Source organism: Cetorhinus maximus, chromosome 7 (genome assembly GCF_964194155.1).
Source record: "Cetorhinus maximus chromosome 7, sCetMax3.hap1.1, whole genome shotgun sequence".
NCBI classification, from domain to species: Eukaryota; Metazoa; Chordata; class Chondrichthyes; order Lamniformes; family Cetorhinidae; genus Cetorhinus; species Cetorhinus maximus.
This window is the reverse complement of record NC_135885.1, coordinates 25,268,120-25,291,153: the sequence shown is the minus strand read 5'-3', so window position 1 is coordinate 25,291,153 and position 23,034 is coordinate 25,268,120. Positions and strand designations below refer to the sequence as shown.

At 43.4% G+C, this 23,034-nt stretch overlaps 1 protein-coding gene across 1 annotated transcript in view; it reads left to right on the top strand.

Moving 5' to 3' along the window:
- relt (RELT TNF receptor) overlaps positions 1-23,034 on the top strand; it is a 93,761-nt gene that overhangs the window by 16,865 nt on the left and 53,862 nt on the right. The window contains exons 4-6 of the mRNA XM_078545236.1: positions 6,295-6,408; positions 8,171-8,349; positions 21,243-21,328. Coding sequence (XP_078401362.1) covers positions 6,295-6,408; positions 8,171-8,349; positions 21,243-21,328 — 379 coding nt within the window. The remainder of the gene's footprint in view (positions 1-6,294; positions 6,409-8,170; positions 8,350-21,242; positions 21,329-23,034) is intronic.

Sequence of the window (23,034 nt, the reverse complement as noted above, 5' to 3'; positions counted from 1 at the left end):
CCTTACTAGCCCCCATCACCCGACCACTCCCCCGACCCAACCTGACTAGCCCCCACTACCTGACTCTCCACCCCCCCCACCCCCATTCCCCACCAACGCAACCTGACTAGCCCTGACCTGACATGGCTAGCCCCACCCCGCGACCCCCCGACCTCCCCCCCAACCCAACGTGACTAGCCCCGACCACCCAACTCACCCTGACCCCACCCCCGACCCAACCTGACTAGCTCCTGACCTGACTGATTAGCCCCCACTACCTGATTCACCCCTGATCTGACCTGACCCGACCCCAACACCTGACTTCCCCCTGACCTAACCTGATTAACGCCCGACACGACATCCCCTCCTGACTTGATCCACTACCCCCTGACCCAACTACCCACTCACCCATCTGCCACCCTATGCCCTTACCCATCCTACACCCTCACCCACCCTACCCCCTTACATACTCGCCTTCTCTCCGTTGCTTTTCAAAGAAACTTTGGGACATTTAAACTCTTCCAGAATACAGCTGCTGGTGCCTTAAAAAGGGAGCGTGGTTTCTGCACAGATTCTCTCCATTTCTCCCTCCACGGTTTCCTGCACTGACTCAGTTCTGCAGGATCCTCCATCCGAAGATTGTCCTGGAAAATCGGAGGAAGGGAAGTGTGTATTTTTTTTTGTCTGATCAGGAAATAAGGGTGCTGACCTTGAACGAGAGTTTTGTGTTCCGTCTCATTCTATACACAGGCTTCTCATGTACATGAAATATTATTAGTAAGTTTTTTTGTATAAAAGTATATTTACTTTGGTCATACTTCCAAAGAAAGGACAGGAGGGAAATGTTTACTGCAGAGTGAGACCGAATTGTGCAAGGATTACATTGATTTGGAATCACTGAGGTAGACTTTTTGCATATACAGTTCAGGATTCTGTGATGGATCCTTTTAGTCACCAAGGATGAACTTGGCTTAGGTCGCATGCCAAGTGTGTGATGAACTTGAATGAATTCAGAATTCTGGTATCAACACCAACAACCTGAATTTAAACAACACCTTAAGTGCTGTAAAATGTCCCAAGGCACTTTGACAAAAATTGGCACCGAGGTAAAGTGGCAGAAGACTAAAATCTTGGTCAAAGAGCTAGGCTTTAGAGAGCATCTTAGAGGGGGGAGAGAGAGTGGCTTAGAACTGGGATTCCAGATAGTTGAAGGCACTGCCGCCAATGATGCTGCTGCAAAGGAACTCAGGGATGCACAAGGGTACTGGAGGAACGCTGTGTTCACAGGGAAGCTGGGGGTGGGGGTGGGGGGTTTTTGTGGTGCTGGAACAGGTTATGGAGATAGGGAAGGGGGAGGCAATAGATGGATTTGAATATCAGGGCAAGTATTTTCAATTTGGGGCATTCCATGATTAGGCAGCAGTGTATGTCAATGAGTACAGAGGAGATAGGAAAATAGGACTTGGTGCAAGCTAAGATACAGGTGAGTTTGGATGAGCAAACAGTTGTTTGTACAGGGCTTCCACTGACATTACTGTAGAGGAACAGCATGGATTCAGAGCCATTAGGAATCAGGTTGTCATATTTTGACGGGACCAAAACTGGATGGGGTAAGGGGATCCAGGTTGAAATTTTCATTTGTTTTGCAGACTTTTTTAAATTAACCTTTAACACTATTAGTTTTGCTTGAGAAGGCACAGAAATGTTTAAAACATAAAAAGACTTCAGTTCCAAGTGCCAGACCTGAGGGACATACTCCAGCTGTTGAATTATTTATCGAAAATGTTGCCGTGAGTGTATCAAGATTACTTGCTCTGGATTCCCAACAATTCTTCCCTTAAAATTATCAGCAGGATAAATTTAGACACATTGTATGCATAAACTCGGCAGTGCTATCATGAGTTGTGAGGAAAATTTTAAATAATTAATTCGACCCACAAGCCGTATGAGTTTCAGAAGAGCGCTAGGCCTGTTGCAATCAGAAATTTGGTATAGTGTTTCTGACACCCTGCACTGCCACTGGCAACTGACATGCAGCAGGCAGTTTGTATAAAAATCATGGGAGCGACAGCCTATTAAGTGATTTGCTTGGTCATTATCCCCCCCACTCCCTCTAGAGTGTTGCTGTTCACCGAGCAGCAGACTGCAGTGAAGGTCCTGTAGTGGCCATTGACCACAAATCTGACTTTCCTGCATCAGGGAAGGAAGGAATACAGGATAGATCAGCTTTATCCCAGCATGATCAGTATTTGAGCTGAATGTATATTTTTAGAGCATATAACACTGCGCAGAATAATGAGTCAGTGCAAATTCCCACATGTACAGGTGGGTTCTTGAAAATATCTTATGGTGACATTTTCAGCAAGACTCCCAATTATTATTTTTTTTTTTTTTGTTTTCGTCACTGTTTGTTCCTGCAGGACCAGAGTTCAGTGAAAATGCTGCACGGCATAATTTAATGTTAGCCTCATGTGGTGTATAGTGCAGTCTCTGGCATAATTATTCTTGGCAAGCTTTCTTTGAAGCAAATGTTAGAACTGCCATTTCTGAATATTGTAGCGCTGTAAATCTGTTATTGAGTGGGCACATTGTGTTAGAGATTCAAATTAAAGGCAACTGGGGTGCTGGGAATCTGAAATGCACAGCAGGTCAGTCAGTATCCGCGAGAGAAAGGTAAAAGCAAAATACTGCGGATGCTGGAAATCTGAAACAAAAACAGGAAATGCTGGAAAAGACTCAGCAGGTCTGGCAGCATCTGTGGGGAGAGAAATAGAGTTAACGTTTTGAGTCCGTATGACCCCTCTTCAGAGCTGACGATCTATTAACAGATCAGGCGTCTGTGGAAATGGAATAGTTCATTCTATGGTAGATTTGGTGCTATACCTAGGAACGGTGAAAAGAAAGTCCTAATTTAGAAAATGAATCACTACTTTGGCAGACTTCATGGCAATAACAGGTCAGAAGTGCTGTGCGGGCAGCTTGTTAAAATCAAATTCTAGGGATGGCCGGTAAATTGCTGAAACCCTGATGAAGAACCGGTGTTTATTAAGTGAGTGATCGATCCTATGAATTTTTAATTGCACTAAATCCACCCTTTGTGAAGCAACATTCAGAGGATGGGGCAGCAAAGTGATGGGCTGGAGTGGAATAATACTACAGAGGTCCATTATAATCCTCTTGTGGCTGTTTCATTGAGCTCAATGATGTGATAGAGACAACAGTTGTCATGATAGGAATGGAGTTATACAAGGGTAAGGTTGCTGGAACTATGCCCATGTGCAAGGTGTCACATGGATGCTACGAATATCAGGAAGGAAGGGATGCCTAAAAATGGGACTGACCCTATTTTCACTCCACCTGAATGGCTGGTAAGTTAGTTGGGATTTTAAACCTACCTGGTTTTCTGAAAATTGCTGGACTCAGCCATTTGTCGGATTTTTATGCTGGACAATCTGCTTTTTCGGATGGTCTGCCTACTGTCCAGTATCTGATTTGAACCGGGTGCCTTATCTGATATTTTTATTTTGAACCAAGAGGATGGGTTCTTCCTCCTCCTGCCTGCTTCCAAACAAACAAATTTTAGGTACAAATTATTTTGTGATTAGTTCTCATTTACATCTTTGACCGATCCTTATGACGTGCTGTGAATGTACAAACTCTTCTTGTGCTTCATGACTAATATTTTTTCTACAGCATCGTTTACGTGGCCTATGTTACTGTAGTGGGGACTGAGAGTTGCTTGATACTTGCTAATTCAATAGCACAGAAATCTCCATCACCACCACCATCCAAACATTCCAGGATAATCTCCTCTATACCCTCTCTTAACCCCCATCCCAGCCGGCTTTAGTATGACTGGACTACCAACGCCCAAGGAGCTGCACTTCAGAAGGTGACGGCGCCATGAGGAGCAATGGGGGAAAGAAACCAGAAATTGGAGTTGTCACCCACGACAGTGATGTCGGTGAAAACGATGCCCCCTGATTCACACTGGGTGAGCTGGCACTGGCATGCCACTCTCTTCTCAGTGCTGATGCAGCAAAAAATCTTTGTGCTGCTCAATGGCGACATTCAGGGAACATTAAATTCAGCCCCATCGCAATCCCTAGGAGGAACAGGTGAACCCGCTGAGGTGTTTTGTGCGCCACTACGTAAAGCAAGTGACGTGGCTCTCGTATGTATCTGAGAATTTGCAGAGCTGAAGAGGTACAAAGTGTTTCTGTGCCTCTGACCCATTTTATGACACCAGGGGATTTTTTTTTAAAAACAGGAAATGACTTTCAGCAATGCACATTTGAGTATATTAGAAATCTGCCAAAGGGACAGATTGTTGATGTGTTAGTGTGGTGAGTCAAGGAATGGTTATGTAGATTCATGCCTTGAATTACTGATCCTGGCCTCAGTGTTATGAAGAATCAGGGAGAGGGGAGGGAGAGCCACTGCTGTTCCGCTCTCCAAGGATGTCCAGGCAAAGGGGAGCCTGGGAGAAAAGAGCTGAAAAAGTGGAATAAAGCACAAAGCTGTTGGCAAATAGGCCTGATAGCAGATATGAGGTCAGGAGTACATTGTGAAACTTCTGTGATGTGACCCAATGTCCTGTAGCTTTTATTTATAGTAATCAGTATCAAAATTTACCAAGTAAGTGATTTGGTGTTAATTATCACTGATAGGAAGGAAAAATGAAACAGTCTTGCAGCATTTGAAGAGCTTAAGAGCATCAATAATACAAAGTGGCTCTCCCCCGACTGTGCATCTGTTCTGACAATGGCTCTTATCTGAAGTATAAACTAATCCTTCTCTGATTTGAAACATTTTTGGTTGAAACTGTACTTCCTGCTGTTAGTTTTGAAGCATTACTGTGTTTTGAAGTTCCCAGGTCTGCTATTTTTACACAAACATCTTTTGCTGCATTTCCTATTAATTTTGCGCCATGTGTTTTCATTCCATTTGCACAACCTCAACTGTGTAGAATTGTGCAAGTCTTAGGGGTAGAATTTCAGTTTTGGTGGGGCAGGACATGAACATAAGAACATAAGAACTAGGAGCAGGAGTAGGCAATTCAGCCCCTCGAGCCTGCCCCACCATTCATTACGATCATGGCTGATCTCATTTCGGCCTCAACTCCAATTTCCCGCCCTCTCCCCATAATCTTTCAACCCATTACTAATTAAAAATCAGTCTATCTCCTCCTTAAATTTATTCAGCGTCCCGGCATCCACTGCACTCTGAGGTAGTGAATTCCATAGATTCACGACCCTTTGGGAAAAGTAATTCCTCCTCATCTGATTTAAATCTACCACCCCTTAGCCTAAAACGATGGCCTCTCGTTCTAGAATGCCCCACAAGGGGAAACATCCACTCCACGTCTACTTTGTCAATCCCCTTTAGCATCTTATATACATCAATTAGATCTCCTCTCATCCTTCTAAACTCTAGCGAGTATAGGCCTAAACTGCTCAATCTCTCCTCATAAGACAAGCCGCGCATCTCTGGAATCAATCCAGTGAACCTCCTCTGAACCACCTCCAGTTCAACTACATCCTTCCTCAAGTAAGGGGACCAAATCTGTGCACAGTACTCCAGGTGCAGTCTCACCAATGCCTTGTACAGTTGCAACAACACTTGCCTATTTTTATACTCTATTCCTTTAGCAATAAATGCCAAAATTCCATTTGCCTTCCTTATTACCTGCATACTAGCTTTCAGCGATTCATGCACGAGGACACCCAGATCCCTCTGCACTGAAGCGTTCTGAAGTTTCTCTCCATTTAAGTAATAAGTCGCCTTTTTATTCTTCCGACCAAAATGGATAACCTCACACTTATCCACGTTAAACTCCATCTGCCAAATTTTGGCCCTTTCACCTAACCTGTCCATATCCATTTGTGAACAGCAGTGAATGGAAAGGGAAATCGGCTGTGGTGTATTGTGGCTGACTGAACCAGCTGAAATTGAAGGTTTCACCCTTCGCTGCTGGCTTTTGTGCATTACTGTGAATGGGTGATGGTGAAACGACAGAGACTGTTCTACATCTTTCCCCCATTTTATATTTCACCCGAGACATGACGTTCAAGCTTAGGTTTTCCAATTGGCATTATTTTAACACCCGGGGGCATCCCGTTTACAATAATTGGGTTCCTGATGGGAACTCTGATTTCTGCGCATGAAGGGTTAATGGAATGATAAGTCAGCTGTTTGCCGGAAGGTGACATTATAATTCCATAGCATTTATGAGCTGCTTCAATGAGCAATTCATTAAGTGTTACTAGTGAGGAGATTGAATGTGTCACTAACAGCGTGCCTGTACTCTCATAGCTGCTGAGCTGGGAAAGTGTGACAATGCTCCAGTGTGGTGAGCAGGAATTTGAGGACAACAAAGGTCAGTGTGTACCCTGTTTCCACTGTCCTCCAGGACAAGAACCCGACAAGGTAACGAATGCAATCTTTAATGCCTAAAAGTTAAGTTAGTATGTATGCTTGGGTCATAACCCAAGCTGCATTCAGTTTGTAATGACATGTAGGAAGGAATTTTACGGCACCATCGCGGTGGGGGTGGGGCCATAAAATGCGACGAGCCAATCAAAAGGCCATTGGATTCAGCGGGACCGGAAAATCCGGCCGGCGGAAGGGGCCGTAAAATTCCGCCCGTGCTTTTTTTTAACCCATGCCAGCCGTGACTCAGTTGGTAGCACTCTCGCCTCTACATCAGAAATTGTGCATTCAAGTCTGACTCAAGAGGTGCTGTCTTTCCAATGAGATGTTACGCTGAGGCCACCTCCACCCTCTTAGGTAGACATAAAACATAACAAGGCTCTATTTCAAAGAAGAGCAGGAAGATCTTCTTGATGACTGCATGCAGCAAAAACTTTGAGAGTTGATGATCACAAGGGGTTTTATGTTGATTTTTGATTTTTAACTCTTGTCAAGCCCAGAGGAAACCAGAGGTGTTGGTGGTGAAATGTAATGGGTTAGTTATCTACCCTAGAACTGCCAGCCTCCCATCTATCCACCTGAGCAGGATAGCCACCCAAAGCCAGTGGGGTCCTTCTTTATCTTTGTGGGCAGAATTTAATGTTTGCAGTGGTGGGCCCATGTGCACCAGCTGCCAAGCTGATGACAAACCTGACATGGCCACTCCCAGGAGCCCTGTTGGAATTAAGTCTCGATCTGGAAGCCCACTGGCTGCCGTCAGGATTGCTGACTCCACCAGGGGCAATTTCCCACCAGGCTTCCTAGTGCAGGGCGGACATCTCCCCTTTGAGCACCACTGGAGCAGTGTCCACTGCCGGTACTGCAATGGGGCCTAGTGGAGGGATCATCGCTATAGCCCTGAGTGCAGATGAATGGGACAGGATCACCAGGTCCAGTCAGGGAGGCCCTAGCAAGGGTGGGGCGGATGAGGGGGCTTTTTTTCAAGGGCAGGGGTCCTTCTGTTTCCACAAGTGGATCCCCCCCTTTGGACTCAGGATGCCAGAGAAGGATGGCCTCCCCCAACCACGCCACAGGCATTCCCACCAGGATTCACTTGGCAGTTTTCTTAGTGATGCCAGGAGTCACGGACCGAATAAAGCTACCTAAATGAGGCACAAGGGAATGCTCACAACCTCTTGTCTCGGATTGCATCTTTGCTGGCTGACGTCTTTGGAAATGATAATCAGGATTAATGCGAAACAGGCTGCCAATTCACTGTATCCATTTTACAACATCGCCCAAGATCCGCGTTACCTACTTGGACAATTTAACTGTGATGTGTACTAGTGCACCGTGTTATGGAAATTAAGCGTTAATCATACCACTCTCTAATAATTAATAATCCCATTATTCACTGACCAATCAGCAAGAATAGTGGTCAAGATAAATCTCATCAAGCTGGACAGAAGAATTTGATTCATCTGAAAAATAAAGGGATTCATGGAATCTTAAAGTGCTGAAAATATCAATATAACTCTTTTTATGCTCATGAATACTGTATTGTCACCGTCTAATAGTCGCTTTGGCCCTACTCTTTTAAAAGCCCTTCGGTAATGACAGAAAATACAGTAAAATTTTAATTGGCCCAGTACTTTGCAAGCATCATGATTGTGCCTTTGGCTTAATGACATAGATGTAAAAAAAGAAAGCTGCTTCGGGACTGCAGACAAGGAAGGATAATTACTTTTTACTGTGGTAAAATGTAATCTCTGTTCTTTAGGAATGTGACTACGGAAAAGGCATCAAAATGAACTGCAGAAGCTGCGCACCGGCCACCTTTTCAGACACACATGGTTCTGGGCCCTGTAAACCACACACAGACTGTGCCAGTTTGAGGATGACTTTTGTCCATCAGGGAACAAACACAGCAGATGCTGTGTGCGGGCACTGTTTGCCAGGGTAATTACTCAGCCGTTCTCCATCTTGTAAATTCTAGAGCATGCCCATCTGTTGGGAAACTTGTGTTTGTCTAAACTATTATCTATCCCTCTACTTGTACGCTGTCATGATCCTGGGAGATGCAGCTAACTTTTAAAAGAAAGATGGATTTCCCAGTGACCAATGGAAATAAACCGAGGGACAGGACCTCACATTTTAAGACGTTTACTGTAACAAACAGACTAAAATCAACATAAATCAAACACTACTCAACAGGCAACAAATGCACCAAACTAAAGAAAATGATTAATTAATGCAATTGAGATACATCTTGCTATTCCTTTCGCTGTGCACTGCACTTCTGGCAGATATATAACATTACAAGGTCACATCCCAAGTTACTGCTAGCTTTCCAGCAGGCTTACTTCTCCCTGCCACGCTAGGTTGCAACTTGCAGTGTCCTTCAAAGGCCTCTTCACTCAGCCTGAGTCTCCCATCTCCACTTACACCAGCAAGACCCATGTTGGCGACTCTTTGTTCCTTAAATCGCCAAAGGTCCTGTTTGTTCCATCTCTCACCAGCATCCTGCTTGATTGCTAACACATAAACAATCTTTTCCTGCTCTTCACAGCAGTAATTGCATTGTCTCTCTGCCCCTATCTCAGTGTCTCTGTTCTCCATTTTCCATGTCAAGATCTGAAAACCGTCACTTAATTTTCAATAGGTTTCAGTTTGGGTTTCTTGCCCCTTGAGGATAAAATCACATGGGCCTCTCTCTGGGCAGAGGTTTAGTATAACCGCCATCCTCCTATCCAGAATATTCTGTTTCGCCTTAAGTTAAAGGAGACATTTTAGAACATAACCATCTTGCAAAATCCTACATTTATAAAAATGCCTAAATAAGTGATAATTGAATCAGACATCAACTTAATATGATCCAGTAAAGGATCATACATAGTGACTGGGACAGTTCCAGCTGCAATTTGTGGTGCACAGTTATACATAAAATGTGACTTATACAAAATTGGGGATTGCATGTGTGTGTTTGTTTGCTGTCACATCAATTACAGTGTTACCAGCTGAATGTCAAGGATTAATATATCTGTGAACAAATTATTGAGATGTACCAACTTTTAAGTGAGCTTGAGGTCCCCACTGATGTTGAAAAGATATGCAAATGAGACAGGCTTCTCAACATCTGGCATTAGGTTTGGGAAAGTGTTTACTACAAATGAAGAGAATCCAGCACTTTTTATATGACTTCACAAAGTGAAACCCTTCAACACCACAAGATCGGGTACCCAGTTAACAACCTTGATGTTAGTGTGATTTTGCATTAGTAATGTACCAATGGCCAAAACATTGGGAAGCCATGAACATAATTAATTACTATGTGAATGAGTACAACTATCTATATCGGTCTGTCATTGGATTCAGATGCTGCCGTATTAACAGTTTCATCTTCACTGTTTCACAAGCAGAGTGCAATGTAATTGGCTTTACCATGCACGTCTTTAATTAAAAACCAACAGTTATATATCCTTTATCAATACAATATAATTAGCTTCAGCTTCTGCAAACTGTAGTTTGTAAATCAAAAGTTCCTGCACTTGCCATCAACTGTAGGCAGATGTCAAAATATAATGGCTTAAAGATTAAAGCAGTAATTTTATCCTTTAAATATGTCCGAACATTCCCGAAAGTGAAAACAAAAGAATTGGGCACAGGCCCAGAATGATTTCTGCAGTATTGTTTTAATTATAAAATAGAAAGTGTGTTCCAACATTAAGGAAAAATTACTGAATGCAAAAGTGATCAAAAAAATTTTACAAATCTTCAGATCTAAATCTATGAATAAATTGCATAGCATTTTAATGCAATATATGGTAAAACATAGTCAGTACTGAGATTTTCTCCTAATTCTCGAAGCAGCGCTGAATTTTAAACCTGATGAATCAGATTCTCAGGAATTAACCTGCATAATTTCAGCTGCTAATTGAAGTGAGATCATTAATCATCATGACACCTCAACCTATACCTTCATTAAATGTGAAACATTTTGGGATGTTCCAATGCATACCCTATTTGTATAACCTGAATCAGGTACATTATGTCATTGTGCATGTTATGTGTAATAGCCATCATAGAGCTGTAACATGTTCTGTTCTATGAGTCCTGAGGACTCCCTAACTGTTGGCAAAGGAAGCTAGAAGGAAGGGTACCACAGCACAGTAATTATGTTACTGGACTAATGATCCCAAGGCGTAAGTTTAAATCCCACCACGGCAGTAGGGGAATTTAAATTCAGCTAATTAACTACTTCTGGAATAAAAAGCAAGTATCAACAATGGCGACCGTGAAGCTACTGGATTGTCGTAAAAACTTATCTGTTGCACCATCGTCCATTTGGGAAGGAAATCTGCCACCCTTATCCGGTCTGGCCTGTATATGACTCCTGACACTCGGCAATGTGTTTGACCCTTAACTGTCCCCTGAAATACCCTAGCAAGCCATTCAGTTGTGTTCAAGAAGATGGTTTAACAATTTTGAAGGGCAATTGGGGATGGGCAATAAATGCTGGCCTTGCCTGCATTGTCCAGAATCCATGAATGAATGTAAGAAAAGTGTGTCTGAGTATCTCTGGGTAGTTATAGCTGCTGCCTCATGTGTTTTGGGTGACTGTAGCTTTTTGTGAGGGTGACCTGTGGAGGAAGCTGAGTTAAAGGACATGTTCTCTCTATCTATTTTTTATCTCACTTAGTTAAAGCTGGATCTGGCAATCCTGGCAGATTCCACCCCCTCTTCCACAGAATCAATAGTGTGGTTCTTTATCCAGAGTTAGGCCTTATTTGGATTTGGGTGATTCCTAGGAAAATATACGAACGTAGGAACTCTGGAGAACTGGTTGCTGATGAGATTTTTAAAAGACTAATGCCTAAGATTCAGCTCTTTGCTTTAAGAAGCATACAAGAAAACTATGGACAGCGCTATATATGGATTACAGCACACCATAACCATGATCATGGAACGCATTTCACATTTTTGGCATTCACGTTTTGTGTTCTTCAAGATGATGAATGTCAGTGTTGCAATATTTCCCCCTCTGGGCATCCAGTGTGAGCATCAAACGTCCTAAAATCAGGTGGAGCATGCATCAGATAAACAGTGAAATTCTCACAACTCCCGCCCCAACAAGCTACTTTAATTTCCAAATGCAGAAAAGTAACTCTGACTAAGTGTGGGTATTTCTATTTCCCACAAAAAGCATCCCCCCCTCCATCCGATGGTATTGTGTCAGTTGTGCTCTGCCTCAAAGGAAGGCACTGAGGATGCCCTTTCACTAAGCTGCCTGCACCTAACATGCATTGAAGATATTCATCCCATCATTCTGGGCTGGACACAAAGCCAGTTCCCAACCATGAAAGGATAGTGAAAGCCAATTTTTTCTGATATTAAGTTTACCTACCTTGCATGTCGTTTATGGTTGTATGGAGTAAATGATGTATCACAAAATCGCTAGATAATTAAGGATGAGGAAGGCCATCTGGTCTATGTTAATTCATTCATCCATTGAGATTCTAATGCCTCCCCGTTGCAGCCTCTAACTATTTCTTAATGGTTCCAGGGTTTTTGCTGCCACTTCTGTATCTGAAAGGACATTCCACATATTTATCACTCTGTTTCTTGAAGAAAGATTTTCTGATATCAGTTCTAGAATTACCTATTACTAGTTTGAGATCGTGTCCTCTAGTTCCAGTTCAGCATTTTAGTTTAAAATACAATTTTCTGTAATGTTAGTTTATCTCTGATAAGAACCCCTCCCCTCCCCTCCCCTCACCCTCCAGTCACCTCTGTTTAGGCTTAAAAACCCAAGTTTCTCCAGTCTTCCCTCATAACTCAAACCCCTGGCGCTGTGGATCAGCCGTGTAGCTTTTCATTATCACGCTTCCAGTGCTTAAACATCTCTTCTTATTGTTGATGACGAAAACTGGATGTATCGTTCAAATTGTGGCCTGATCAGAGCACTATAGTATTTGATCTCACTCTCATCCTGTTACTTTTGCTATGTGGTTTGACATTTCATTGGCTTTGATGATTGCTGCTCTGCATTGATTGGACATGTTTAGTGAAAATTGACTAAAGTTCCCATATCTCTCTCAGCTTCATCTTTAGCTACTCCTTTTCATTCCTACATGTTAGATTTGCCTACGTTAAATTTCATCTGTCCCCTTCCATGTTTTGTCCAAATCAGCTGCCCCTCCTAATTTTCGTAACATCTGTAAAATGTGATCACTTTGCATGGAGTTTCAGAATCCAGGTCTTTTATGTAAATTAGGAACGGCTGTATTCCCAAAACTGAGCCCTGAGGTACTCCACTCAATACTTCCACCTAGTTTGACATAACTCCTCTAATTGGCACTCATTTCCTACCCCTAAACCAACTTCTTACCCATTCTCAGGATTTACTATGAATTCCCGCAGTTTATTTAATAGCCTTACATGCAAAGTCTTGTCAAACCCTTTTAAAAGTTGAGGCACACCATGTCTTAGGGCTTACTACAGTTCCTTTGGGTGGGCGATTTGCGAATGAACTCCAGCTGGTTGGGTAAGCATGTTTGTTCCCTTCTAGACCATGACTGACTGCTGATAAATAAATTATTGTTGTGCAGATGATGCTCGAGTTACTAAGGGTACTTGATTCCATTATGTTACATGGAATGGAAATAAGACTAATGGGTCTGTAATGATAATGATTCTCAATACTTCACAAATTACCTTCCTAGTCTTTCTGGGATAATTATCATCAATTTATCTGTTTTTGAGTCCATTCTGCCTATCTAGAATTTCCAGCTCATTTATAATAAAGTAAAATGATTTTACTTAAGATATCTTTACTTACTTTAGATCTTACTTTATATCCTTACTTTACTTAAGATATCTTTTATCTGAAGAGGGCATGTGTTTCACGTCTCTTCTTGTCAATATTTGGAGAAAATGATCATTTAGAATATTTACTATATTATACTCATCCTCAGGTTCAAGCCTGTGTGTGACTTATGGTTTTCATTTCTTCCATGACCAGTTTCTTGTTTTCTTGATATTGAAACATTTTTGTTACCATTATATGTAGCTCTGCTGTGGTGTCTGTTTTTCCTCGTTTCACTTTGCTCCTCTGATCACCCTTTTGATGCGTTCCTGTGTTTTCTTCTTGTTACATTCCCTGTCGAGGCCAATAACTTTTAAAAGGGGATTTGAATTTCTACCGGCCGACTGAAAGGATCACTCGTCAAGGTGTCAAGTTTTAAGACTTTTACTGTAACAAACAAACTAAAAGCAACATTAAACATTATTTTGTAGGCAACTCATACTTTAAACTACAGAAAAGAAACTCTCTATTTCATTTTTAGTATGACCAGAAACCCTGCAATGGTTATACTTTCCACTGTCCCTTAAGTAGACACTTCATTGTCCCAAAACCAGTCCGACGCTATTCTCCGCTCCTGATGGCCCGCTTCCTTTTCCCTCTCCCAGCTGGGTAACTTCTAATTCCAGAACTGACTTTCATTGTGAGGATTACACCGGAGATTCTTTCCATCTAGCCCAAGCTAGATGAATCTTCTGGCCTCCTTTAAATCCTCACAAACTTGGTCTCTTCAATTTGAGCATGAGATTCCACTTGTGTTGTGCGTGGTGAAAAATAGGGTCAGCATTTTCTCTGCTTCAGGTGCAGGACAAGTCTCCTGCTCTCTGCCTCTCAGATGGCTTCAGACCAACTTGTGTCTGTGAGGTTCAATGATACTTTAAGAGACCCACAGCCCAATACTACAAATGGCTTGCTATTCACTTTTTCCCTCTCAAAGCTCACCTCTAAGGCATCGTGAACCACATAGGCCTTGTATACAGGTAGAAGTGTCAATTGGCTATCTTCCAGACCCCAATTCCATTCTATCTTGGGATTAAACAGATAGTTAAGGTATAACAATTTATAAAATCTGACAACCTTAACACCTTCCTGTGAGACTTGAGGTGTCAGCTGTGGCTCAGTTCATAGCACCCTCGCCTTTGAATCAGAGGGTTGTGGGTTCATGTCCCACTCCCGGAAACCAAGAACTGTGATTGTACTCGAAAGGGTTGCAATCTGTGACTGTTGATAACTCGAAAGAGTTTCCTGTGAGACTTGGAGACTAACCAAAGTCAGCAAAATTTCTCTTGCTATTGTACACAGGTGTGAATATCTTGCCCCCTGTTCCCTAGTAAATCAACCTGGGACACCACCCCCCCCTCCCCAGTCCTACCGCCTCCCCCCACACCACCCCTTAACCTTTAATAAGCAAGCTACCCAGGCCTGTTATCGGGCAGAATTCAGAACAGGTCACATGATCCCCTTCATTCCTCCAATTTACCTGGAATTAAAGAGACAGTCCCAAAATATAACAATCTTATAAACTATGTATTCAGAACATTCTATTCAGCCCAGTGAGTTCCACCTCCTTGCTCCCTACAGAATTTGTACAAGACCTTTTCCCTTCTAATTGGCTTGTTAATCAATTTAAGGTTCGGTTTTCTTAGTCTGAGCTTGCTGTTTTAGAGACCATCAACATCATGTACTTATAATGTACTGAAATACAAGGAGATAATGGCATTGATCTCACCTCTTCCATTGTTTAAAATGATTATTCTCTATCCATAGTCAGTTTTCACTGAATTACTTTTGGCATTTCTTTGAGAACTATACAGTGGGTAAATTTTTCATTGTGTCTGTTATGTTGATTCAGTTGGGATTTTTTTTCTACGTTTCTTGGGAATGCTGGCAATATTGAACATCCTACCAGCTATCTCTTTCCAGACATTTTGGCACAACATTTGTTTTGAAGGATTCTGGAATATCTTTGTTTCAAATAAATTGTTGGACTAATGTATAAATTCCTTTTTTTAATCCCACTCAACATTCTTTCCCTGTAACTCTGAGTTGAGATGCTACTTGCTATCTGCTTGCTGTAAGATACACAGTCCAATGAACCAGCATGAAAGAGGGCATTTACTGGAATTTCACCCTACATAATCAGTACAAATGGGTGACTTAAGATGCTCATGGCACCAAGCTACTATATAGGAATTTAAGATCATGCTGAACTTAATGGGCTGAATTTTAGAGGGTGCTGTGGTCCCCAACCCTGAGGTTAAAAATTCTGGGGGCGGGGGAGATGACTTACAACCCAAACAGCTTCCCTTTTGTTTATTTATTCATGGGATGTGGGCTTCGCTGGCTGGGCCAGCATTTATTGCCCATCCCTAGTTGCCATTGAGAAGGTGGTGGTGAGCTGCTTCTTGAACCACGGCAGTCCACATGGTGTAGGTACACCCACAGTGCTGTTAGGGAAGGAGTTCCAGGCTTTTGACCCAGCGACAGTGAAGGAATGGCGATATGTTTCCAAGTCAGGATGGTGAGTCACTTGAAGGGGAACTTCTAGGTGGTGGTGTTCCTATCTATCTGCTGCCCTTGTCCTTTCTAGATGGTAGTGGTCGTGGGTTTGGAAGGTGCTGTCGAAGGAGCTCTGGTGAATTCCTGCAGTGCATCTTGTGGATGGTACGCACTGCTGCTACTGTGCTTCAATGGTGGAGGGAGTGAATGGTTGTGGATGTGATGCCAATCAAGCAGGCTGCTTTGTCCTGGATGGTGTCAAGCTTCTTGAGTGTTATAGGAGCTGCACTCATCCAGGCAAGTGGGGAGTATTCCATACCTGACTTGTGCCTTGTAAATGGTGGACAGGCTTTGGAGAGTCAGGAGGTGAATTACTAATTGCAGGATTCCTAGCCTCTGACCTGCTCTTGTAGCCACAGTATTTATATGGCTAGTCCAGTTCAGTTTCTGGTCAATGGTAACCCCCAGGATGTTGATAGTGGGGGATTCAGTGATGGTAATGCCATTGAACATCAAGGGGCAATGGTTAGATTCACTCTTGTTTGAGATGGTCATTGCCTGGCACTTGTGTGGCGCGAATGTTACTTGCCACTTGTCAGCCCAAGCCTGGATATTGTCCAGGTCTTGCTGCATTTGGACATGGACTGCTTCAGCACTGGGGAGTTGTGAATGGTGCTGAACATTGTGCAATCATCAGCGAACATCCCCACTTCTGACTTTGATGGAAGGAAGGTCATTGATGAAGCAGTTGAAGATGGCTAGGCTGAGGACACTACCCTGAGGAACTCCTGCAATGATGTCCTGGAGCTGAGATGACTGATCTCCAACAACCACAATCATCTTCCTTTGTGCTAAGTATGACTCCAACCAGTGGAGAGTTTTCCCTCTAATTCCCATTGACTCCAGTTTTGCTAGGGCTCCTTGATGCCACACTTGGTCAAGTACGGCCTTGATGTCAAGGGCAGTCACTCTCACCTCACCTTGAGAGTTCAACTCTTTTCTCCGTATTTGAACCAAGGATGTAATGAGGTCAGGAGCTGTGTGGCCCTGGCGGAACCCAAACTAAGCATCAGTGAGCAGGTTATTGCCAAGCAAGTGCCGCTTGGTAGCACTGTTGATGACTCCTTCCATTACTTTACTGACGATCAAGAGTAGACTGATAGGACGGTAATTGGTCGCTTTGTATTTGTCTTGCTTTCTGTGTACAGGACATACCTGGGCAATTTTCCACATAGCCGGGTAGATGCCAGTGTTATAGCTGTACTGAAACAGCTTGGCTAGGGGTGCAGCAACTTCTGGAGCACGAGTCTTCAGTACTATTGCCGGAATATTGTCAGGGCCCATAGCCTTTGCACCATCCAGTGCCTTCAGACATTTCTTGATATCACATGGAGTGAATCAAATTGGCTGAAGACCACCAGAGGAGGCCGCGATGGATTATCAACTCAGCACTTCTGGCTGAAGATTGTAGCAAATGCTTCAAGCCTTATCTTTTGCACTGACGTGCTGGGATCCCCCATCATTGAGAATGGGGATATTTGTGGAGCCTCATCCTCCAGTGAGTTGTTTAATTGTCCACTACCATTAACGACTGGATGTGGCAGGATTGCAGAGCTTAGATCTGATCAGTTGGTTATGGGATTGCTTAGCTCTGTCTGTCACTTGCTGCTTATGCTATTTGACATGCAAGTAGTCCTGTGTTCTAGCTTCACCAGGTTGACACCTCATTTTTAGGTGTGCTCCTGGCAAGCCCTCCTGCACTGTTCATCTAACCCGAGTTGATCCCCTGGCTTGATGATAATGGTAGAGTGGGGGATATGCCAGGCCATGAGGTTACAGATTGTGTTAAGAGTACAAGTCTGCTGCTGTTGATGGCCCACACTGCCTCATGGATGCCCAGCCTTGAGTTGCTAGATCTGTTCAAAATCTATCCCATTCAGCCAGGTGGTAGTGCCACACAACACGATGGAGGGTATCTTCAATGTGAAGGTGAGACTTTGTTTCCACAAGGACTGTGCTGTGGTCACTCCTACCGACACTATAATGGACAGATGCATCTATGGAAGGCAGCTTGGTGAGGATGAGATCAAGTATGTTTTTCCCTCACCACCACAGACCCAATCTTAGCCCTTTAGGGCTCAGTCAGTTGTGATGCTACCCAGCCACTCTTGGTAATGAACATTGAAGCCCCTCACCTTATGCCCTTGCCACCCTCAGTGGTGTTCAACATGGAGGACTACTGACTCATCTGCTGAGGAAGGGCAGTACATGGTAATCAGCAGGTGGTTTCCTTGCCCATGAAATTTCATCCAGAGCCGTTGTTGAGGACTCCCAGGGCAACTCCCCCACCGACTGTTCCACCACCAGTGGCATTATCTGTAAGATATGATTCCGTGAGGATGACTATGTCAGGCTTGACTAGTCTGTGAGAAAGCACTCCCAATGGGGCTAACCCCCAGTAAGGAGGGCTTTGCCGGATCGACAGGGCTGAGTTTGCCGTTGTTGTTTCCGGTGCCTAGGTCAATGCTGGGTGGTCCATCCAGTTTCATTCCTTTTCTGAGGCTTTGTCAGCCATTTCAAGTTGCTGTGGAGTCACATGTAGACCAGGTAAGGACATTAATGAACCAGATGGGTTTTTACAACAACTGATGATGGTCATCATTAGACTTTTAATTCCAAATTTTTATTTAATTCAAATTCCATCTGCCGTGTTAGGATTTGAACCCCAGTCCCCAGAGCATTATCCTGGGTCTCTGGATTATTAGTCCAGCGACATTACCACTATGCCATTGCCTCCCTGCAACAATTTAATGCTGGGAGCAGCCTTAAATGCTTTAAGGTGAGACTTCTGCCCTTTTTTCGGGAGGATGTCCCACCTTAGAGAGTTGCCAGCTAATCGAATGTAATCCTAGCAGTGCCAAGTGGGTACGTAGCCGCTGCTGGGACCAGAGGCAGTCTGACCACCAGGGAGCCCAAGTAGGTCCAGGGTTGGGCTCATCTTTTGACGAGGGCTGGAGGGATGTGAGAGGCTGATTTCAGGAGGCCGGGGTGGAGTCGTGGCGGGGGGGGATGTGGGGGTTGGGGGCGGGTGTGGATTAAATGGGGGTGGATGGGGGGTGGCGAGATGACCTGGTGCAAGTGCCTCTGATGGCCTCCAGGGGCCCCCTAGTGAAGTTCGAGTCTTTGCCCGACAGCAGTTTGCGCAGGCACAGCTAAAGCTGCCAGGCTTCCCACATGGCGTGGGCCTCCCCCTGCCATGGGTAAAATACCAAAGCGATGGGATGAGGCCCTTAAATGATTAGCCATTTAACGGCCTCAATAGGCCCAAGGTGTGTAGGCCGCCAGACATCTCCCCTGCCCCCTGTAAAATTTCAGACAGGCGTGGGCAGGCAGATAGGTGATCGGCAGTCCACCTGCTGGATTTTACGAGCCCCCCCCTCCCCCCCATCTTTAAACATGCTAACAGGGTAGCATAAAATCCAGCCCAATGGGTCAGCAGAAAGTATGCATTTTTTGCATAAATCTATGACCAAAAGTAGCTTACTGCCCCACACAAGGTGTTTCCAACCTTAATGTCTAGACCCAGCTAGAACAACCTGATCTAATGCTTCTCATTTACAATAATTCCAAAATCAGTTAACTGATCTCTCCCTAACATTGTCAGATGGTGGCTTCTAAATCCAAGATGAGTTATCGTGATAACCTACATTTTTATTTTAAGCAACTTGAAAGTTCATCAAATTGCTGAAAAGCTAGCTCCTGATGTTATAATACCTCAAGACTGCATTTAAGTCTTATAACTGGGACTTTTTCCAATTCTGCACTCACTGTGTTAAGGTTCATTTGCCGGGAGCACAGAACAGAAAATTGCGCTTGTGCAGTCCCTAATTTTCTACCAATTAAAATGCGATTTCCGATGGGTTGGACTCTGAAATGGGAGCAGGATATCAAAAAGGGAAGTATTTTATTTTAAATGTAACACTGCTGTTGACTGACTTAAGTAGTTTATATGGAATCTATAAGAAATTCATTCTCAACTACTTTTAGTATTCCGACAGCAGTTGAATCCCTTATTCAGGCTAATGTTAAGAAGATCAGGATTGCTGTCCAGATGATGATGCTCTCCTCTTTCCATTGAATGACTTTGTGTCTTGGTAGAGGAGTGTGGCTGAAAATGACCTCATCAATGCGCAAAGGGGAAGTGGTAACTAGCATATAAATTTGATAATATTCACAGTATGTAGAATTCAAAACAAGGAAGGAAATGCTCATATTTTCGTAAGTAAAGTTTCAGCGTTTTTGCCATGCATGAAGATACCTCAAAAATTCCAGAGTTAGTAGAGTTACCTTTAGTGCAGCTGTTTATGATTTAGGGTGGGACAGAGTTTACCAAACATAGGAATCTGTCCTTAACTTAACTAAAGCCCTGGGGAAGGGTGTGAGATTTTCTCTCGCAATATAAGAGTCCTAAGAAAAACAAATCTAAATGCAAGGGCAGGAGGAGAGGAAAAGAAAAAAAAAGAGGTAACACATGGAATAAAGACTCCCTCTCCCCACTTGACACAGGCTCTACTTTACAGACTGTTGTCAGGTCTGACTATGTGGCCCCCTTTTCTTATCTTATTTTTTTTCTGCAGATAGTGATGCTATCTTCCTGATGGCTTGTTTTTCATCGCCATCTCACATAGCTCGTAAGAAATAAGTAGCTAAACCAAGGAGGAAGAAGGGCCATGAGCTTTGAAACTCATCCTTTTAGTAGCCTAACTCCTATTACTGTATCCAGTTGCATTTTTGTCACCCCTGTCTTTTGCCTGTCCTACCTAGCCTAATATACCCTTCCAGGCTTTTAACACTCTAGTCAAAAAGTTTATTTAATATTTACTTTTTACCAATCTAAATTTCTGGTGAGGACTTCCCCTGTAGCTGCTTTCAAAGGCACAGGCTGGGATTTTCTCGGCGTAGCTTTAAACTGCGGTGGGAACCCTGTTTATAGGTGTAAATGGATTCTCTGTCAGCGAAGCTGTGGGAGCAGAGAAGAAGCAGCTCCAAGAGAATATCCGCTTGTGTCTTTGGGTCCCACTCCAGGGATTCCTTAAAGAGCTATGCTGCAGCTACCTCTGCTTGCCCGTTTTGTATTTAATACTTTTAATGTTTTTGCATTTCTTGACATCAGTTGCCTAGGTCCCAAGCTCTGGAATTCCTTCTCTATGCCTCTCTACCTTGCTTTGCGCCTTTTAAGACACTTCTTAAAGCCTATCTCTTTGACCAAGCATTTGGTCATTTTACCTAATATCACCTTATGTGGCTCAGTGTCATACTTTGTTTATAGTGCTCCTGTGAAACATTTCATCAGGTTAAAGGCATTATATAAACATAGGTTGGCATTATAATATAATTGCAGAATCATCTGAGTGTACAGGGCATGTAATAATCAATATTTTTTTATTGTGTGTTACTATTTCATTGATTATGTTTTTGTTCTGCTTTGCAGGCATTTCACAATAGCTGAAGGATCCTCTGGTGTGGTGGAATGTCTTCCATGCTCTTCTGCTCCAATAGGAATTGTGGAATGTGCAGGTTAGTCCGGAGCTGCTGGAAGACAATTGAGTACACAGCAACACCCAGGCCGGAATTTTTCCCTCGTCAGGCACGCGGGATTGGTGGGCCCGGGAGTGGTTGAGAAACAGGCCCCCAACTGCGATTGGCCCCCGACCGCGATTTCACTCTGGCTGGCCAATTAAAACTCAAGTGCTGCCTGGATGGGGGTGGGAAGAGGGCGGGCGACGATGTCACCACGTGCGCAGGGAGCACTGCGAGAGAGCTCCCTGAAGGCAGACAGCTGCCTCAGGGAGCTGCAGACCTGCAAATAATAAAATAAAGCGCAAAAAAGCTGCAAAAAATGCCCATGCAGCACAATCAAGCACCTGAAAGCATACCTCATCAAAATACTGTCCCCAGAATTTTTATTTTATTTCCTAACGGAGATTTCATCCCGCCCTTGGATGAGATTTCATGAAAAATGTAAAGGCCGCCTGGCCGATTGGCCCATCCACCAAGGTTGGACAGGCCAAGAAAAATTGCGTTTATGGGTATTTGTGCCATCACTTTGTCATGTCCCTATCGTGTTTTTGTTAAGATCAGTGAGCATGGAGGTTGGTGGTGATGTTGCTTGTTGTCAGTAGCATGTTGGCAGGATACTTGCAAGCTGTTTTAAGCTGATATGTGATTACTATAAAAGTACATGATAAAGGGTCTGGTGCCACAATGAGTTGATATTTGATCAGTGTGGAGATCACATTTACAGTTGCATGTTCTGTCAGGCAGGGAAGGACATGGTGATAAAATTGCAAGATTAGTCATCAGAAGAGTTTGATCATACAGAACTAGATATTACACATGAAATTGATGTTCATAAATGAATGCTATATTGATAACTGCTTCTAAAACATAACTAGATGAATATCTGTTCAAGACAGTGATTAAAGGTTATAATGGTAAATATAAACTAAGATTATAAAACAACCTACAGACTATAGGAAGGGATGTGTAGAGTACAATAGATCAGAGCTAAGTAGCGTGGATCATAGTGTTAGACTGATATGTTGGAGTTTTCCATGGATTACCTTTCTAGAGAGATTTTGGAAGTTTCGCTTGTCGTTTCACCCTCAGAACATTATGGCCTGAATTTTCGCAATGACAGAGAAGGTCCAGCTTATCCAAAATGGTGCCAAAGACAAAGGCCCAATTCTGAAAATCCTTCCCCCTAACCTGGCACCCGCCATATTTGCGGCCAGGGGGTGGAGTATGGGTGCCGGTTGTACTTTGCACGTCCGTAGTTCACGGAGACAACTGCAATGTTAAAGTGTAGTTGCCTTCAGTCAGATGTCCAAAATACAACTTGTGCACTTTAGACCTAGCAGGGGAAAGTTTAAAGTTAGCAGACTTCTTTGGAGAGGTAGAGTATCTTTTTGGAGAGGTCCATGGACACCTTTGAGAGAAGTAAGTTGCCCTTCAGGAGAGGTCAAGTGCTCTTTGGGATTGTTAAAATCAGACTTGACTGTGCATAAAAAGTGATAAACTCATTGGAACTGTCAAGCTCATTGGAAATGTCAAGTGGTTAAGGGGGCTGTCAAGCTGTTCAGGGAACTGTCAAGGAAGCTGTCAAGAGATTTAATTCTCCTGGTCTTTAAGTTTGGAAAAAAAAGCAATATGCAAGTTTAAAAAAGACATATTTTCTATTTCACTGTCTGTTGACATAAACCTAAGGGCAATAATGATAGGAT